This window comes from Pseudophryne corroboree, chromosome 5 (genome assembly GCF_028390025.1).
Source record: "Pseudophryne corroboree isolate aPseCor3 chromosome 5, aPseCor3.hap2, whole genome shotgun sequence".
Classification (NCBI taxonomy): domain Eukaryota; kingdom Metazoa; phylum Chordata; class Amphibia; order Anura; family Myobatrachidae; genus Pseudophryne; species Pseudophryne corroboree.
Genome location: NC_086448.1, coordinates 813,105,510 through 813,121,037, shown reverse-complemented (window position 1 = coordinate 813,121,037; position 15,528 = coordinate 813,105,510). Strand labels below are relative to the sequence as shown.

The 15,528-nt window shown below is 44.5% G+C and overlaps 1 protein-coding gene across 1 annotated transcript in view; it reads right to left on the bottom strand.

The window, feature by feature from the left end:
- The window catches only part of CSMD3 (CUB and Sushi multiple domains 3), a 1,529,921-nt gene that overhangs the window by 574,548 nt on the left and 939,845 nt on the right, over positions 1 to 15,528 (bottom strand). The window contains exon 31 of the mRNA XM_063924487.1: positions 13,388 to 13,582. Within this exon, the coding sequence (XP_063780557.1) occupies positions 13,388 to 13,582 (195 nt within the window). The remainder of the gene's footprint in view (positions 1 to 13,387; positions 13,583 to 15,528) is intronic.

Here is a 15,528-nt window from a genome sequence, read left to right as displayed (position 1 = left end):
AGGTCTGCCCAACTCTGATGCCCCCTCAGGTCTTAAAGAGAGACAAAGCGTGAACTGAGACAGGGTAATAACAAGGGGCCCTCTAACTGAAACAACCAAAGCCAGGGGCTACTAACTACGCTAAAACTAAATGTATGTGCGGCTTGCCGCCAAAGGAAAAGAACAACAAAGGAAATGCTGACCACACACCGACACAATACTTTTGTGTACCGGCGGTGACAGCATAAGCAGAACCCTCTGCAAAACACCAGTGACAGATACAACCAAGGAATACAGCGGCCTAGGCTGACGGACGCGGCAAAGCCGCTACTCACGGAACCGGTACAAATACTGGCAAACGGACAGGAACCCCCAATGCTGCCGACACAGACTCTCAGAACTGGAGGACAGGCAGAATCCCAAACGACAGACCGGTGGACATCAAGAAGCCAGAAACTCGACCAGGCATAGGCAAAGCCACAGGACTTCTGGACAGGAACGCTTCACGGCAGGACACGGGATCAGACACAGGAATCGACACAGGGACTGACACAGGAATCGACACAGGAAGCAGCTAGACAGACACTGCTAGACAGGAGCTCAGGAACTGGCAGGAACAAGCTCTGAACTCAAACACTCTGGAAGACTGGAAACCTAGAAATATCACCAGCGTCTGTGAATTGCACTCAGCCAGCATATAACAGAGAGGCCTAATTAATTATGTCATGCAGCTGCCCTGTTGCATGACTCCAAACTGACAAGATGCAATTAGCAGCCAGATGAGGCTGAACACATGGGAACAGACTGCAATTACACAGACTCACCACTGACAGCAAACAATAATCTTCTAAACCAGAGCAAAGGGAAATCCTGGCCTGCAAGAGAACTATAAACATAAAATAGGAATGAACCACTACCTGTGGTTCATAACAGTATCCTCTCCTTAAGGGAGAGCTCCAAGCACCCCATGACACCCACGGGGAACATAAACAGAAGTATAACATAAAATACCTAACCGACATGCAAAACAGGAATGAGCCACAGCCGTGGCTCATAACAGTTTGTTGGTAGCAACTAACCGTTTTCAAGGAGTGTCTGTAAAAATGCAGGCGTGTCCAAGCGTTGTATGGAAGGATGTGTGACGTCAAGTCCGGTCCCGGATAGGCTGATGTGATCGCAGCGGCTGAGTAAGTCCTGGGCTGCGCAGAGACTGCACAAAATCAGTTTGTGCAGCTCTGCAACACATGCGTTCACACCGTTGCACAGTGAAAATACACTCCCCCTGTAGGCGGTGACTATATGATCGCAGGACAGCAAAAATTGCTGCACAGCTACAAGGTCTGAATTACCCTCTAACTCTCTAAGGTAGTGGTCAGGGCCGGTTCTAGCCCCGGGCGAAAATAGGGGCGTGGATTCATACAGGGGCGTTGTCAGTTATGCCCCCTGTAGAGTTGTTCCCCATTTGTGCCCCCTGTAGAGTTGTTCCCCATTTGTGCCCCCTGTAGAGTTGTGCCCCTGTAGAGCAGCGCCGCTTACATAAAAAATAAAGAAAAAGAAATACTTACTATCCCCGCTCCTGATTCCCGACCGCTGCTGACCTCCGCTGCAGACCTCCGCTGGCGCCGCTCCTCGGATCTATGGGAGAGACATAGATAGACACTAGAGGTCAATTATGACCCCTAGTGTCTGTGCCAGTCCCACAATGATGTGCGGTGCGTGATGACATCATCGCGCACCGCACAGCAAAGGTCCTCTCCACGAAGGAAGGAAACTAGACGGGTAGCGTCTAGTTCCCTTCACAGCGGGGGACACAGCTGGGGGCACTGTCAAACAGTAGTGGATCTTGCCATGGTTCGGTGCCCTCAAAAGTCCTGTGTGCCCGTATCAAGATCCGCTACTGGTAGTGGTTCCCAACCTCGGTCCTCAAGTACCGCCAACAGTTCATGTTTTCCAGGTCACCTAGCAGTTGAACAGGTGTATTCATTACTCACTGACACATTATAAAAGACCCACAGGTGGAGCTAATTTTTTCACTTGCATTCCTGTGAGGAGACCTGGAAAACATGACCTGTTGGGGGTACTTGAGGACCGAGGTTGAAAACCACTGATCTAAGGAGAAAGTGTCCTACTTCATGATGATGTAAGCTTGTACTAGACCAGTGATGGGGAACCTTTGGCACTCCAGCTGTTGTTGAACTACACATCCCAGCATGCCCTTCTACAGTTGTAGCTTGCCCAAATAGCAAAACTGTAGCAGGGCATGCTGGGACGTGTAGTTCAGCAACAGCTGGAGTGCCAAATGTTCCCCACCACTGTACTTGACAGTACTTTCCTATATTTGCAAACTGCTTGCTTGCAGAAAAGTTCAAATAAAACCAAATATGCAAAAGATTACTCTCAATCAATACACATAAAACAGGTCAATAGTAATTAAAAGTGTAAATTCTCTATATTTTACATCTGGGTGCTGAATCAGAAACGCAGATGAAGCTCAATGTGTTTAATCAATCACCCAACCTTTCACACGGTCGTTCAATGACATGACTGATACCTGGCTTGAAGAATAGGTGTCAGTGCGCACCATGACAGATGTGTTACATTTCTTCTTTTGCAAATCACAAATACACTAGAAGACATCTAGATTTTAAAGTCACAGCCTTTAGTCTTCATTGTGGAATGGTTTCCTGGGAAACATTGCTGCTGAGTAATTGCAGGTAAGCAGGTCATGTACAATATCTGTTTCAGCGGCTCTGGGAGCGTTACAATCCCTATCCTATCATGTATACAGAATTCTTTATATTGTATTTTATGCATTATCAATGCACCTTGGCAATAAATATAATGTATACAGCAAAAGAATAAGAACAGATGGTAAGAACAGCAATTGAGGGGTCCTAGTCCCAGGAACCCTCTGGTTATCTGGTGTAAGAATTTGCAGCACAATGTGACCACCGCATGGGAGAAGTCGTGTGACTCCCTCACAATTCACTTCACTAGAATTTGGCTGAAATTGCTCTCAAAATTTGCAAATTTCCGTGAGATTCAGCAGCTATTGCAATTGGAGCATTCATATTGATCTATTAAAACGCCATCTATGGTTACTAAGGCAGCAGACGTGTGACATTTGTAGCATGCTCATAACATAACATTACGATTGGCTTCTCAAAGTTCTCACTGTGGGGAGGTCAGGGACAGACGTTACCTATGGCAGCACCCCAGTAAAATCCGCCACTGCAGGGAGTGAGCCCGTTGCAGTCTGAGACTGCGCTTGCTACACAGTGACTGGTAGTGATGACTTCTATTAGAAGTCCTACCTGCCAGTCAACCCCAGTACAGGCTGTCCCATTGGGAGGTGTTTCCTCCCTCTGGGACGCCCAGACCACACTGCAATCCTCTGGGAGCAATCGGCGCTTGCACTGTCAAGTGGCGGCTTGACTCCACTTGCACAAACCCCGGCTTCTATGGAATGCAGTCGATACAGTCTATAGAAGCCGGCGGTTTTTGCATGCGTAGACAAACCACCGCTTGACTGTGCATGTGTGGTCCTGGGACCCGGCTGGAGACAGCAGCCAATTTCCTCCTCCCCCAGGACCTGGCCCGCAGCAGCCCCCTCCTCCTCAAAGGTAGGAGCCGCCGCTGATGGGGACTATTCATTCTAAGTAGCAGCTGTGGATGTGAAACATCGCTCTAGTGTGGAGACAGCTGATTTTCGGATCCCCGCGATCGCTACTTTATAAGTAGTGACACTTAGCACTGCCGAGTCTGCCTGGGTTTCACGCATGTGCACTTAGTGCCTGACATCCAGCAGTGTAAGATGGATCTGAAAGGATCCCTTTTCGCAACCCGGGACTCCTTCCCAATGTGAAGAAGCGGGGTCCAGGAATCAACGCCATCTGAATATGGTGAAGGTAATTGCTATCAAGCTCAGACAATGTGGTATTTGATTAACTTCTGTCGGTGATAATATCGATGCCGGGATTCCGGTGAGTGAAAAGCCGTCAGGGGTAAGTGTGGGATGTTTTCCCTTCTCCCCTACCCCCTAACCCTCTGTCCCCACAGCCTAACCCTAAACTCCCCCCTTAGTGCCTGACCCTAACCAGCACCCAGAGGTACCTAAACCTAACCCCCATCCCCGCTTCCTAAACCTACCCACCTCTCCCCCGCAGCCTAACCTCAACCCTTTCCACCTGCTGATTATGCTTACAGCCGGGATGCCGGCTATTGGGATTCTGGAGTCGGTCTCCGGTCCCTTTTGGAGGTCTGGCGACGGGATTCTATAGGATGTTGGGATTCTGGTGTCGGTATTTTGAATGCCAGGATCCCGGCAGCCGGCATTCTGACCGCATCCCAACTGAACTGGTTTGCCCTTTTCTATCCATCTCTACCATACAACTGAATACTAAAGAGATCTTTCCCTCTAAAGGACAGATTAGCACTGCATTCAGTAGGCATTTTAGTGGATAGATCGTTGGCTGCAGCATTGACATAACAACACAGATAAGGCTATGACAAAATACACAGCTGTGAATGCATCTGTGCCCGACATGAGAGTGGGACTGATAAAATGGCAATAGTGCTATATACACCCTGAATGGTTCTTCACACACCCCTCAGTGCAAAATTTTCCTCTCTAGATTTCTGGACACATTGGTGTGGGCAGAATGAAAGTTCTGCACACACCAATGGCAGCCGCACATAAAAACTCAGGCTGTGAGCACAAACTAGCAAAGTTATCCTGCCCGGATAACTGGTGTTACTCACCACTAATTGATTCTGCCCCAATTACCAGAATCAGAATCAGCTTTATTGGCCAGGTATACTGTACTTGCGTATACTAGGAATTTGTCTTCGGTTTGCTTTACAACAGCCAAGTAGGTAACAGATAAGCAGGTGGGGGCAAGTACAGTGATACAGATAGGTATACCATAGGGACACAAGTGAGTTACATGTACGTCTGGTCAGTCAATGTTCAGGAGTAGAAGAAAAAGAATATGTGGGCGCTCGGAGGGGATGATAATACAACGGCAGCTGGTTTTGTAAACATACAAATTAGTTTATTGGTAAAATAGTATTTCTAAAAGATAGATGAACACTAGATGGCTGAATGCCTTTACATAGCATGTGCACAATTAGAAATAAAAAATAATAAATAAAACATATATATAAAATACAGGACTGTGTCCTAGGCCTCAGAACTTGCTGGTAATTAGACACAACTTAATGTGTTAGTTATTTGCATGCAAAAGCCAGCTGTTAGATGGCTGTAAAAAGTTAGTGCATATTGAGCTCAAGGTGCAAAATTGAGAAAAAGGCTGATTAATACTTGTAAAGCCTGTTAATACTTCACCAATATAGAACTGGTATAAGGAGAGTTCAGTTGTAGGCTTGGGGTAATGCTAGCTGAGCTGGGTCCACCTGTCTCCCGTCCGCAAGCCTTTCTTGGTTTGCTGACCAATTGCGTGGCCGACCGCTCTGCGGCGGTTCACTGGGGCAAGTCCTGCCGTTGGTGGTGCAGTGTGCTATGTTCAGGAGTTCAGCAGACGGACCGCTTGGGGAAAGAAACGGTTGAGGCTTCTGGTGGACCAGGCGGGGATGGCCCTGTAACGCCTGCCTGAAGGAAGCAAGTTAAACATGCTGTGACCGGGGTGTAGCTGGTCCTTTACTATCTTCGTTGCCCGCTTTTTAGCTCTGGACAGATACAGGTCCTGGACTGAGGGAAGGTCGGACCCAATGATCTTCTCTGCGGTTCTGACCACCTTTTGGAGCCTGCATCTGTCCCTCGCGCTGGCGGAACTGTACCATACCAGTATCGAGGAGCACAGTACCGACTCCACAATCGCGGAGTAGAAGAGGAGCAGAAGCTTCTGTGGGACGTTGAACTTCCTTAGTTGCCTGAGGAAAAACAACCTCTGCTGTGCTTTCCCAATAGTGGCATCAGCGTTGGACCCCCACTTAAGGTCCCGGGAGATTGTGGTCCCTAGAAACTTGAAGGAGTCCACTAGTGATACCACACTGTCAGCAATCGTTAGCGGAGGTGCACTAGATGACTTCTTCCTGAAGTCCACTATCATCTCGACAGTTTTGAGGGGGTTGAGCTCAGGGTTGTTGTGGATGCACCACTGGGCCAACCGGTTTACTTCCCATCTATAGGCCGATTCGTCCCCGTCCTTGATGAGACCAATGACGGTGGTGTCATCAGCGAATTTGATGATCTTTACTGATTGCGCCTCTGAGGTACAGTCATTTGTGTACAGGGAGAAGAGCAGGGGTGAGAGGATACAGCCCTGAGGGGTCCCTGTACTAATGGACCGTGCTTGAGAGGTGAATTCCCCCGCTTTCACCACCTGTGTCCTATCTGTCAGGAAGTCTACTATCCAGGAACAGGTAGCTTCTGTGTGTTTTTAGTGTTTAATGGCAACTTTAAAAATCTTCTGATCTTCTCAGCTTCTTCCGTCTTACTTGTGCCCTCAGAAAGACAGAGGAGAAGACAGAGCAAGAGGCACAAGTGCCTTTTACATTGTCGCAAACCGGTTAATGGGTCCAAAATTATCCCCATTGGATAGAGGCAATAGCTAATTTGTAAGAGAACCTCACCCAAGACAAACATACTCCACACTGTCCTCAAACTGTCCATAATAGAATCATTGCTATAATTCCTGTAATCTATGTTTATCTTACAAGATTTTATTTTCTGCTACATTATACAAGTCAGCCAAAAATGCCACAGGTATCAGCTGTGCAGAAGTTTGCATTTACAATCCATAATATAGAAATTAAGTGTCCTATCTGGTGATTTCCGTAGAAATGATGACTTGTCATGCCTTCGTTGAAAGAATGTTTCATCTACATACTTTAATTAGATCTTGCTCTTAACTGCCATCATCCACTGCCAAATGGTTTAGTATATTACGCTGGATAATCTGCACATGCATTCATAATGGAATGAGAATTGTGGATTTGGTTCACATCCCAAACTTATTAGGTGAGCTTCAAGGACATTTAAACGGGAGTCTCTACGAAGCATGTTCTCTTTTCCAAGACGAGCGTCCAAATATGGTTCTTTCATCGTTTTTCTTTCTAGAAACTTGGATCTATGTACAGTAGGTTGAGCGTAGACTGGGGAAGACACAGAAAGAATACGACCAAAAGGAAAAAAATCTATATATTTTTTTTCTTTTTCTTTTTTTTTTTGGGGGGGGGGGAGGTTACTGTAAAGGAGCAGAGAAGTGTAAGCATCTGAACGGCAGAGGCGGCTGGTTGCGGCGGGTTGTGGCTGGTGGGCGATAAGAAGCCCATAGGCTTCTATAGAGTATCACCATCCAAAGATGGCGATACCCTGCACAGCAAAAACGCGGCGGTCGGGTGTCTGTACATACGAAAATGCGATAAAACACTGAAAACTGTGCATTTTCCCTTTAGTACATCTCGCTCTTAGTGTTGACTCTGATGTATGATAATGTAGACAGGGATGGACTGGGGCTGTGAAGAGTGTGCATGGCAGGGGGGGAGTGGCCACAGCTCACAGGTGCTTGCGACGTGTCAGGGCTCACAGCACACCCTGTGGGATAGGATAGAGAGAGGGTGGGTGGCCGAGCAGAGAGACAGGAGGCTGCTTGCTCAGCCAGCACTGCTCTCTGCTTGGCCGGACCAAGCTATCCGGACATTGGCACTTCTGGCATTTGCCAGGTGGATGGTCCGGCCCTGGCTGTAGATGCAGTCCATTCCTTTACCACTTACGTAATGATAGTATTGGTAGAGTGTATGAGCACACGCACTTCACTCATGGGTGGGGCTCAGACTCAGCCCATAAAATAATATTTGTTTTATTCTCTGTTCCAGGTCTGATCATGCAATATTCTGTGCAAATTCTGTAGATTGCTGCTAGAACATAGGTGGATCCACCGACAGCAGTCTGGCCCGCTTTTATCCTTTGTAGGCTAGTGTTCATTCTATCCCCCTGCACCTGTTGCAACCTGTACAGTTCCTCTTTGCTGCTTGGGGTGTCAGCGCTGAGATATAGACCAGAGTGTGCTAGAAGCACCAAAGCAGAGAGTGACACCCCATGCAGGAAATAGGAACTGCACAGGTTGTGACAGGTGCAGGGTGCTAGAATGAACACTAGCAGTCTGCTGTATCACATCTGTGGGGTAGCTTGGAGAGAGATAAAATGCCAACCAATCAGTTCCTAACTGTCATTTTTCAAACACAACCTGTAACATGGCAATTTGAAGCTGATCGGTTGGTACTTTATCTTTCTCTAAGCTTTGATAAAACCCCTCCACACTACTTGGAAAAATGCTTCCCAGTATTAGCCGCATGGGTGTGTAATAAAACCTGGAGACTTTTCAATGCAACAGAATTCCTTCAGGGAAATTTAGATAGGGACTAAAAAAAGTTTTAACTACACAAACAGAATGTTCTGCGGAAATTCCACAATTTATAGACATTTAGACTATATAATAATGGCTTTCACTTCTCATACTGCCAGCAAAAGAAGGTGTCACTCAACGCCCAACGAAAGTGATAAAATCTTTCCACAACCAGTTATTATGAGGCTTATTTTTAACTAGAAACCTGGGAAAGCTTAAAATGACACATATAGTATATACAGCTCTAAAAATAATGCATCACAGCTCCAAAGAATATCATGACGCGGCTCCTTCATTGTGCATTGTGTTCGTGATAAAATGCCAGCAGCCCTAATGCCATCTAAAGTATTAAAATGATTCAGTGGTATGAACTGCAGCCCCTGCATAACATAATACACAGTACAGTGTGTGACTTCATTGCATCAAATATTGTCTAGACAGAATTGCCTTCATTTATTAGCAACACAATCATATCATAAAAATTCCACTTGAAGAAAAATAATATTGCCTCTGTATTTAACTGTATGCTGTTAAGTGTATACCAGGGACATCATCCTGTAATTGACATGGGGAAAAATAAATTATGCATGACCTTTTTTTAATGTAGCAGAGGAGTACATACAGCTTGCAGCTACTGTAACTCCAGTGTTCTGCTGCTTTCAGATGCAAATCCAGTATATATAATCTGAAAGCCTACATCGTTCGGTGAAATACTCAGCTGCCATAGATGGTCTGAGGCCTATGGGCGCAGATCATTTCATCCGCAGCAAGATCTGCGTCCATCTACTCACACGCCGGGGACCACCCAGCATGTGTGTGGCACCACCCAATGTGTGCGTGACGCCACTCCGAAATGCGTCCGCAGCATCAATTTAAGGTTGAGGTCTGTTGCCATTTGTTTTTTTCCGGCGCTCCTACATGTGGCGTAATGCAGCCGTCCGAAAACAGTGTGCGTTGTCCAGATTTCGCCCACAAAATGCCCAGCCGACGCCCCACCCTCCGAAGACTGCCACTGTCGTTCATCTTGCGGCCGCATGGTGAAGGATTGCACATGTACACTGCGACCGGTGCGCGTATGCAGACTCTCTGAATGCAGTCGCTGCATACATATGCGCGGCTGCGTTATGGTCTGAATAAGGCCCTATGTACTCTAGTTTGTGCATCAATTCATTATTGGTCATATACTGTAGAAAACAGGTTCAGTATGATTTACCGACGGACACAATACTGACCGTCATAATTCCACCAGACATTGACCGACAGTCAAAATACCAACAATCATTATGCAGACATGTTCAAAATACCGACATAGCCAGAAGACCGACATTTGAAATGCCGACATTTCAAAATTCTGACATGAGTTTTTTTTTTGTGTCAATGTGGACATAGGTCGACACGGACACCGTGTAAGTGTACCATGTCACATTGCATGGCTCACTGCTCTCTGCACACTTTTATATTCCCCATCCAGTTTCACCCTGATGGTAAAGTATGAACAAGTCTGTTTTGGGCCAAAAATTCCTTAAAAATGCATGTCGGCATTTTGAACATGTCGATATAATGAATATCAGTATTTTGACCGTGTCAGTATTTTGACTGTTGGTCAATGGCTGTCAGGATTATGACTCGGTATTGAGTCCGTCGGTAAATCAACTGCTACCCATAGAAAATGTAGAATATATAAGAAGATCAATAGCAAATGCTATATGTTACTGTATTTCATATTATCTGGTCTAGAATCATTGGGGCAGATGTATTAACCTGGAGAAGGCATAAGGAAGTGATAAACCAGTGATAAATGCAAGGTAATAAAAGCACCAGCCAATCGGCTCCAATATGTAAATTAACAGTTAGGAGCTGATTGGCTGGTGTGTTTATCACCTTGAACTTTTCACAAGTTTATCACTTCCTTATGCTGTCTCCAGGCATAATACATCTGCCCCATTATTTGCTAATGTAGCCTATGTCAAAGTGACTCATTTGGTGAGCACCACCAGACATTGATAAGTCAGCGCCATTAAATCTCCGAATATGATAATGTACAGTATAAGTGTTATAGCGGAGGATGAGTCACCACAGAGAAACATTTAAGTACATTTGAGCTATTGCTGTTTGTAGGAGGCAGCAATGCAATTTCATAAATTGAATTTCACTTACTTCCGCTATCGTCCAGTTTGCTGATCTTAAAGGGTAATGAGTAATGACACTCAAAAAAATGAAGCCTAATTAAACTCATTGTGCTGAAAGCTAAAACTCACCAAAATAAATGGTACTTGAAGTAAAAAAACTTTTCCCTCGGATTGTCTGTGAAGAGCGAAGTTTGGGCACTCTTTGCGAGGCAGCTTACATTACTACTTAAATGCTACAAAATATAAATTAAATGTCTACAGTACCTCAATATTTCTCTTGATGGCTCAGAAACACATTTTTGCCGACAACCTTCACAGCTCTTTACAGTGTGGTCTGGTGCCCCAGATTCTGGCAGAGAAGGTCCCCATTTGTTACATGCATGAGGGTAGGGCTGGCCCAGTGGAAGGAGGGGGGGCCCAGGGGATATATATTATGCATACCAACATGACCCATTCCAGGAGGGTCAAAATGCTCTGCTTCTGGACTTCCCTCTTAATATATGATTGGCATTACTTGTGTTGACTATTTAATTGATAAGAAAGGTACTATAACACAGGTAAGGAGGAGAAGCTGGGATCCCTGAGTCACATATAACTCTCCCCCTCCTATATCTTCTCTGGTCGGGAAGCTCCATCGGTAGGTCATGACACTTTATAGTCCTGTGTCTCTACTTGCACTGCATACTGTCCTTCACATATTCTGGTTGCCTGGTTCTCCTGCTACACAAGAGGGAGAGCTAGTGATGTCGGTGTGCTCCAGCCAGGGGGGCCTCCTGACAGTATCTGCTGCCCCCCCCTCCCCTTTATTTGGCTATGCATGAGGGGATACAGACTAAATACGAGTTATTTAAAAGTCAAACATTATTTTTTTACTATTGTCTGCAAAGTGAGTGCTAAAATTCCTATCAAATATTATTTATTCATTACCGATCTCATTATGGCAATTGGGGAAATGATTACTATTACTCTAACAACACTGATTTCAGGCATACAGAAGGGGTGTTAATTGAACTCTCAAAATTGCTATATAAATAATAATGAAGGTGTGTACATGTACAGGGCAAATTCTGTATATACAGTAGAATGGCATGATGGAAAGGTTCCAGGGAAATGGAAACACAATCATTTGTACTATTGCCCCCAGTAACGTCTGGTTACAATGGATGACAATAAACTGGATAATATTAAAAAGGACAGCATTTCAGTGTTTTATGGGCTTTTATGTGTTCATTTGCATGATACAATTGGGGGGGATTTAATGGAGTGCAGCATTCCGTCCGATCTCGGATGGTTTTGCCTTGAAAATTATTGCCCCTTTAAAAAAATGTTGGACTCCATTACATCACCCCAAATGTATCTGAAACCTGGGGCAGTTGAAGAGAAGAAAGGACAGCCCTCACCCAAGCTTCTGTTCTCCCGCTAAGAAGACTCTTGGCCAGTTGTGCAAATTTCCAGGAAGATGATGTTGACCCTCCGTCCCAGTGATTTACAGTATGCAGTGCTTGGTGGAGAGTATGGCTGCACGGTGTGTGGTGTCGGCCCAGAGCCGGCCATAGGCATAGTTAAACTAGGCAATTGCCTAGGGCATTTGATATGCCTAGGGGCATCATCAGCTTCTGCTGATTAAAATGATATGCAGCATGCCTATATTCTGTATGTAGCATTTCATATGCAGATACAGCCACAGTCTCACACAGTATATAGGCATGCTGCATATCAGTTTAATCAGCAGAAGCTGCTTGTGCATCCTAGCCACATAGCAATGCAAATAAGATGCATTTTCATTAAAAAAAAAAGATGCCCGACGTTAGCATTGATGCAAGATTTGTGAGGACACATCTGTATCCAAGCAGAGGCAGAGGTCACAGTGTTAGTAGAAGTGTGAGTGCTGTGTGCATGTGAGTGGGTTGGTTGTGCAGTAGTGTTCTGAATATGTGTAAGGAGCATTATGTGTGTCATGTAAAACTGCATTAATAATGTGCAACATATGTGTAAAGGGCCACTATGTGTGTCATTATGTGTATAAGGGCATTAATAATGTGCGGCATATGTGTAAGGGACATTAATTGTAAAAGGGCATTAATAAAGGTTGTCATAATGTGTAAGGTGCATTTTGTTTATAAGGACATTAATGTGTCTCATATGTGTAAGGGGCATTACTGTGTGGAATTGTGTATAAATGCATTACTAATGTGTGGCATTATGTGTATAAGGTGCTCTACTATGTGGCGTTGCATATAGAAAGGGCACTACTGTGTCGTCTAATGTGAATAAAGAGCAATAGGGTGTGGTGTAATGTGAATAAGTAGCAATTTAATGTGATGTAATGTGAATAAGGGGCTCTACTGTGAGGAGTAACGTTTATAAGGTAAAGTGATACTACTGTGGGATGTAATATGAATTATGGACACCATCGCAAGATAAAATGTGAATAAAGCTGCAGTACTGTGTGGCGTAATTGGAATTGGGGTTACTATTGTGTGGCCATGCCCCTTCCCAGCAAGAAGATGCCCCTTTTTGGTCTGTGCGTCAAATATGCGAACTGTTCCTATTTAAAATATAGGGGGTACAAGGACTGCTATGGGTGAGGGGTAATGGTGCTGGGAAAGAGGTGCAAGGTCAGAGGCAGAACCAGTGGTGGTGCTAGGGGGCACCAGCCAAAATCTTGCCTAGGGCATCATATTGGTTAGGGCCAGCTCTGTGTCGGCCTCCCAGGACCCGGGGGTCTGTGTGCACGCCTTTATAGGTACACCTTTGTCTGGAACTTTCTGCCAATGTTGGGCATCTGCCAGATGCTGATTCATTTATAGCAACTGTGTTTTATTATAAACTTCTACAATTGAGATAAAATCCACAACATCGCATGGGTGTGCATGACCAACAGTTTCTGATTTTATGTAGAAATCTCACCATGACAGCTTGGTAACATTCTGTTCCAACCAGGTCTTCCGTCATCCCCCATGATACATGTAAGCGTTGAATATCCTTGAAGGACATAGCCAGCATCGCAATAATAGGTAACGGTGGATCCAAGTTTATAATCCATGCCAAGTCTAGTGCCATTCATTATATTTCCAGGGTCAAAGCAGGATTCCCGTAGCTTAGCTGGAGAGGAACAAAATGCAATTTTTTAACATGTTGCTGAACAAGAACGATCTTTATCATTGCCTGATCCAGTCTTCCCTTCTACTGTACATTCATAACCCTTTGTATCTGCTTAATACCCTCAATCCTTACATGTCCCTTGTAGACTGTAAGCTCTCAGGAGTAGCATCTCAGAAATAAATGCTAATATTAATAATAATAATAATAATAATAATAATAATAATAATATATGCTGGGTTTACTATGGGATATAAAAACTACATATTGTAGTTTACTGCATAATATTTCTACAGAAAGTAACTACAGTGGAGCTCACAGGGATGGAGGTTCTGAGTACCCAGAACCCCTCTCCCCCCAACAGACACGAGAACGGACTCTGTACCATTAAGCCCCGCCCCTCTGAGCCAGTTTGAAACAATTCCATTATAGTCGCGTCATTTTGGCTCCGCTCCCTCCTGATTGACCTGTGATTCGTAGTAGTTTGCCAAATTACAATGTTCCTGGTCCCATCACTATCTACAAACTGCAGCTGCAATGTAAGAGACGGTGTGTGTATGTCATATACAGTACAAGTGCGTAAGTGTGTATATGTGTATATATATATATATATATATATAATGCAAGAGATGGCGGCACTCCGAGTCCTGTAGTAGTGGATTAAATTATCACTTTATTTGCTCAACATTTCTCCTGGCGACGGGCAGCAGGCCTGAAACGTTGAGCAAATATAGTGATAATTTAATCCACTACTACAAGACTCCAAGTGCCGCCATCTCTTGCATTATATTTGATCCAGTCCTTGGAGGGTACCGGAGCATTTTATTACTTATAATAAGGAGCCAGTGCTGGTCCGAAATTACGATAGATATATATATAAATATATATATAGATCAAAAAATGAGGCAGCACTCAGAGATTTGTTGAAAAGCAAACAGGTGTGTATTCAAATCATCACATCACATCAACGTTTCGGGGAACAAATCCCCTTCATCCCCGAAACGTTGATGTGATGTGATGATTTGAATACACACCTGTTTGCTTTTCAACAAATCTCTGAGTGCCGCCTCATTTTTTGATCTACATATGGGGGTTGCCAAACCCAGATGGAGGGCACCAGAGTAAGCAAGCCCTAGGGGGCATCCAGAGTGCCGGCGTTACGCTGTATGGATATAAATATATATAATATTTATATGTGTGTGTGTGTGTGTGTGTGTGTGTGTGTGTGTGTGTGTGTGTGTGTGTGTATGTATGTATGTATGTGTGCATATTGTATGTATGACTTCTCATCACGGATTCAATCTGAATGAAATAGAATCAGACACAATCAGTGCTTTTTTTTCCATATAACATTTCAAGTCAATATGAGATTTATAGTAAGTTCCATAATTTGGACAACTCTTCAGATGCTTATTTTGTTAATGTCTAAAATCATTTTACTGTTTTTTTTTTTCCAGTTTCTGGAATTACAGACGTGTCGTCACACACCTAGAGTCTTTATGCCAGATGGCGCAAGACACTGGGTGGGACCTAGACACTCCGGCACGGTTGATACTGCATACTTCTTCCATAAATATGATCTTAGTCACATCATAGTCCCATAAAAAGCCACTCTCTTGGGTAAATGTAATAGCCTACGAACCAGAGGCATCGGCAGGTTCCGGCTGAGCCAGCCCAATGTTTTAAAGTAGTAATCATCTATAAGGCAAACCAGGTTGATTGTTAGAATTGATTTTTTTTTTTTTAAAAGGTGTCGGTGCTGAGTTCCGTTCCATTACTTTGTAAAATATTTTTATAACATATTATGGGCAGGATGTACTAAGCATCGCATCCGCTTTGCGGAACAACCCGCCACTTATTGTGTTCTTACTTAGGGGGTCATTCCAAGTTGATCGCACAAAGCTACTTTTCGCAGCCCGTGCGATCACCTAGACGCCGCCTATGGGGAG